Raw genomic sequence first — 4,762 nt, 5'->3', positions numbered from 1 at the left:
TTAAAGTGTATACTACAGTATATACTGTAAGATATAATCTCAGTATTAATGTAGTATTGTACTGTGCATTATACGATGTATATGTATATTATAATTGTTACCATAGAAAAAACCTAAAATGTTATATCTCTATGATTACTACAGTAATTAATGGCAATACACGTACAGTACAATATATAAAGAGATAATAAGTAATTAATTGATTAATATGCATTCAAGTAATGATTAATTATGCATATTTATAGTACTTTCGTCGCTGTATTTTTTGGATATTACAACACTGTCAATTTGAAAAAATCTTGAAATTTTCATAGATTACGATATTCATAATAATGAGGATTTAATGTCGTTGAAAAATAATCAATGCAGTGGAGTGCAGTTCTGAATACGGATTAGTAGCCAATCCACCTGGCCATAACACATACATCAATAAAACTGATTATACAGTCTATGTTTGATTATAATTATTATTGACTGCTAACTGCATATCTGTGCTGAATGCACATGATCGAATGACTGTTGTACACTGTACTGTACAGTATTGTAATCCATCGTGTACTGTACTGTACACAGTACTAGAGACCTTCTATTTCGAGTGTACAGTACTGTACATTATTCCGTATCCGAAGCATAGGGAGTTCTCAGTGTCCATGCAGCAGTAGCCCAAATTTGGGGTCCTTTTGGCTCACCGTACCATGCTTCCGAAAATCTATGACTGTTTACTTTTACATTAGGGTACTGTGCAATGGGCACTGGTATAGTATGTACAGTATGTATGCACAGCACTGTACGTGTGGGAGCCAGTTCTCTTTACAGCATGGCTGAAAATTCGTGGAAATTTTGGGAGGGGAGAGCATTGTCAAGAGGTTCTTTTTGATGCGGTGCAGTTTGCATAATAAATAGACCTAGATTTACGCCTGTTGAACAGTACTGTACTGTAGAGAGTAGGTTCTGAAGTGCTATTCAGATGCAGTGTCAAAGGTGAACTTTTGACGTCATAATCCGACATTTGCATTTGCATTTGCATTCCTCCCGTCCTCGTCTGCTGAGGCTGTTGTATCAATCACTGTCACTATGGCGCACATTTGGTATCCACAGGTACTGTACTGAATGAGCTTTTAGCTAGGGGTCAAAATTAGAGGTATTAAAATAACGTGAGAATCGTAACTTAGTCAGATTCTTCCTGATCAGTTATGGGGAAAGACGAAGTGTTAGTTTTAGGTGGGGCTGGATATATTGGCAGCCATACCTGTGTCGAATTAATCGGGGCTGAGTATAAGCCTGTCATTGTGGATAATACGATAAATTCATCTCCGGGTAAGTACCACAATTATACTAGTAGAGTACTGTAGTTAGCAAGTGCGAGCAGATAAAGTGATACAGTAAGGCATACTATAACACAAGTAGTGTATAGTGCATTGATTTACAGTTAATTAATTATTTATTTACTATACAGTTCAATTTTTCTTTGCAAGTATGCGTTATACTTTTTTTAGCAATAGGAATCAGTTTATGCCTTATGGTGATTTTTCCGACTGTAAATGACAGCACACGATATCGCTATAATTGTGATTGCATGTTGCTTTACCGTAATCGATACATACTATATTGCTATAGAAAGAGGCAGAGATGTTCTAGAGAAACGATGCTTGCTGCTTTGCCCAAAACTACAGTACTGTGCTCTTTCAGTCATCAACCATGGTCTACTAGAAAATAGCTACTAGGTTTTTATCCATTTTTTGCTAGTAGTCCACGGATCAACATTACTCATTATCATCTCGTAAATAATAATATGTAATGCTGTATAGTGTTATACAGTTGACAGTAATGCTGGACTCTTTACTTTTTGGGAATATACTGTACAAGTATGAAAAAGTTAAAGCGTTATCAAGAGCAATCGAATATCATGCTTATAAGTTATAATTGCCTTAAAATTAGCTCATAAGTATAGACCATGCAAGTTAGTGCAGGTATTTGGCTACTACTCTCTATAGTATGCTGAGCAAAATGCAAGTATACATTGGGCAATACTCTACCGATCTTATACCATTAGTTATAACTTATATAAGTACTATACTGAAGTAATTAAAGTATCGTTTTCTGTAAAGTTACAACATTTCATGCTTTAATTAAGTTATCAAACAAAGAGTAGGTGAAAATTTCTCCTTGATAAAGGAGTTCTATAGTGAACCACTGTTCTAAGTACGAACTTAGTCGGAGGTATCAAAAGGAAATACTTTTTCTTAAGGGAATTAATTATCGTTGTATTATTTGATTATTCTATATGCTTTTTTAAATAGTATGTGTGAGCCGCCTACAGCAATTGACTGGTGAAAATATCGCCTTTTATCAATTCGATGTGCGCGATCAAGTTAAATTGCGTGAAGTTTTCTCTCAGGTATCATTTGCATTTTGTGGTAGAGTACAGTATTCTGTATCCAAGCTTTTGTCTACTGTTATATGTTTTTTACCAACGATTGGTATCTTATACTACTTCTAATCATCATTGCATTTCAACATTGCATCTTTTGTATAAACTACTCGTAAATTATTATACTATACAGTAGTGTGATATTTTAAAACGCTTTATTGAAGGAAGTATTATTGGATACAGTGATAGGTTTATTGTCGTTAAATAATCTAATTTTGAGATCTAAAATTGAAGTACTCTTACTATCATATTATTAGATGCAGGTCACATTATCCGATAATATATTAATAAAGATATGGATGTTCTAGAAATATTTACAATGGCTTTTGTTCTTTCATACAGCATGATATCAAGGCGGTAATTCATTTTGCTGGATTAAAGTCCGTTCCAGAATCTGTACAATTTCCTCTTAAATATTACAGTGTTAACATAGGGGCAACAATTACTTTGTTAGAGGTATGACACTATAGTAGGTTTTATAAAGTCAAATAATTTTATAAAGATCAGACTTGAAGGGCAATGCCTTAATTTCATGATCCTGACTGATCGAACAACAATCTCTCTTCTGATCGATCTTAGGTGATGAAAGAATTTAAAGTATATAATTTAGTTTTTTCCTCCTCTTCAACTGTATATGGCAAACCCCAATTTTTACCAATGACCGAAGATCATCCTACAGGTCAATGTACGAGTCCATACGGAAGGACGAAATACTTTATTGAAGAAATTCTCAAAGACCTTTGTGTGTCTGACCCGGTAGAATATTAAGCGTTACTTTGTTGCTTAAATTAAAAGATACACTAGGCTAAAGTGAATCCCATCTAAATTTATGCTATAGGAGTGGAATATAATATCACTGCGGTACTTTAATCCCGTTGGTGCTCATCAATCTGGTATTATAGGCGAAGTTCCTTTGGTAAGCTACATGCAATAGAATGACATTATTACAATAGAGTAGATTATTAGCATTACATTTCAAATTGTTGTTATGAAGTGGCATATCAAAATTGAGTGAGGTATATTTAGCTAATCAAAAAAGCAATCCTTGTCTTTGCAAAAATGAATGTAGGGCATACCGAATAATCTCCTACCTTATATTGCACAAGTTTGCAATGGAAAGCGTGAATATTTAACAATTTATGGAGATGATTATAAAACACCAGATGGGACAGGTTCAATCATGTTACACTGTAGATTTAGTCCATAATGCTACACTTTTCTTAGGCTCTATACCTAGCATTATCAGAAAATAATATCAACCCGTGGTTATATTTCAGGTATTCGTGATTACTTACATGTTGTTGACTTAGCTGTTGGTCATGTCCTAGCACTGAAGAAGATGCAAGGCGAACATGGATGCAGAGTATGGCATATAAAACTTTGATTAATTAACATTCGATATCACTCGCCATTGTTAAATAATGCCGTAATGATTGTAACAATTTGAAGGCCTACAACCTCGGCAGTGGAACGGGATTTTCTGTAAAAGAAATTATTCAGGCTTTTGAAAAAGCATCTGGTAAAAAAGTTAGTACAAATTTGGGTAATGTTCAAAAGCTTACCTATTCTGTTTTATCTTAATATCTACGTAATGTTAAGTATTGTGTTTACATGCTTATCAATCGACAGTTGCCATGTAAAATTGCTGGACGACGTGCTGGAGACGTAGCTGCATCGTATGCTGATTCAACTATAGCTCAAAATGAATTAGGATGGAAGGCTACGAAAAATTTGAAAGAAATCTGTAAGTTATATTGGCTCAATGATATTGCTACCGTGTTTAACCGTATGTAATACATGCCTACGACGATCTTAAAAAAATTTTCAAAGAGTGGGACTACCTTATGTTATGGTTCTAATCTAGCATATACATATGCACTGGTCACGCGATTGAGCTGTGCACTTTTATTACAAAAAGTTACGTATTGACTCGTGTTTGGAAATCTTTACCAATCTAGGTGAAGACTATTGGAATTTTCAGTCTAAAAATCCCCAAGGATATTCTTGAAAGGTTTCAAACTGCTTTGAGTACTTGACCATTCCTTGAAGCAAAATTATTTTTTAAATCTTTTCGAATTCAGTTCAAATGGATTAATTAGTTAATTTTATATTTTTAAGTAATGAGAGCTATTTTCTTAAAATTCTGTTTTATAACGATCTATGAATGATTTCGATAGACATCAATATACTGCAGATTGGGTCAAATTATATTTCTATCTGATCTATCACGGCACTATTCACTGGACTATAAACCTGTTCTCCATGTACTGTATACGTCAATTCTAATTGCAATATACATTATAGGTTATCACCGTCATATTCGTATTGTAG

General features: G+C 34.0%; 1 protein-coding gene across 1 annotated transcript; it reads left to right on the top strand.

Moving 5' to 3' along the window:
* Positions 1-1,193: 1,193 nt before the first annotated feature.
* Positions 1,194-4,439, top strand: TRIADDRAFT_50469 (uncharacterized protein; the record flags this gene model as incomplete). Its single annotated transcript, XM_002114247.1, has 10 exons — positions 1,194-1,317; positions 2,301-2,398; positions 2,774-2,887; positions 3,011-3,187; positions 3,270-3,347; positions 3,501-3,603; positions 3,709-3,794; positions 3,881-3,958; positions 4,061-4,175; positions 4,390-4,439. 10 exons carry the CDS (start codon positions 1,194-1,196, stop codon positions 4,437-4,439), a joined length of 1,023 nt encoding a protein of 340 aa, XP_002114283.1.
* Between the last annotated feature and the right edge of the window lie 323 nt (positions 4,440-4,762).

Source organism: Trichoplax adhaerens, genomic scaffold, assembly GCF_000150275.1.
Source record: "Trichoplax adhaerens TRIADscaffold_7 genomic scaffold, whole genome shotgun sequence".
Taxonomy (NCBI): Eukaryota; Metazoa; Placozoa; class Uniplacotomia; order Trichoplacea; family Trichoplacidae; genus Trichoplax; species Trichoplax adhaerens.
The sequence above is the reverse complement of the archived record's forward strand: the minus strand, read 5'-3'. Positions and strand labels throughout refer to the sequence as shown.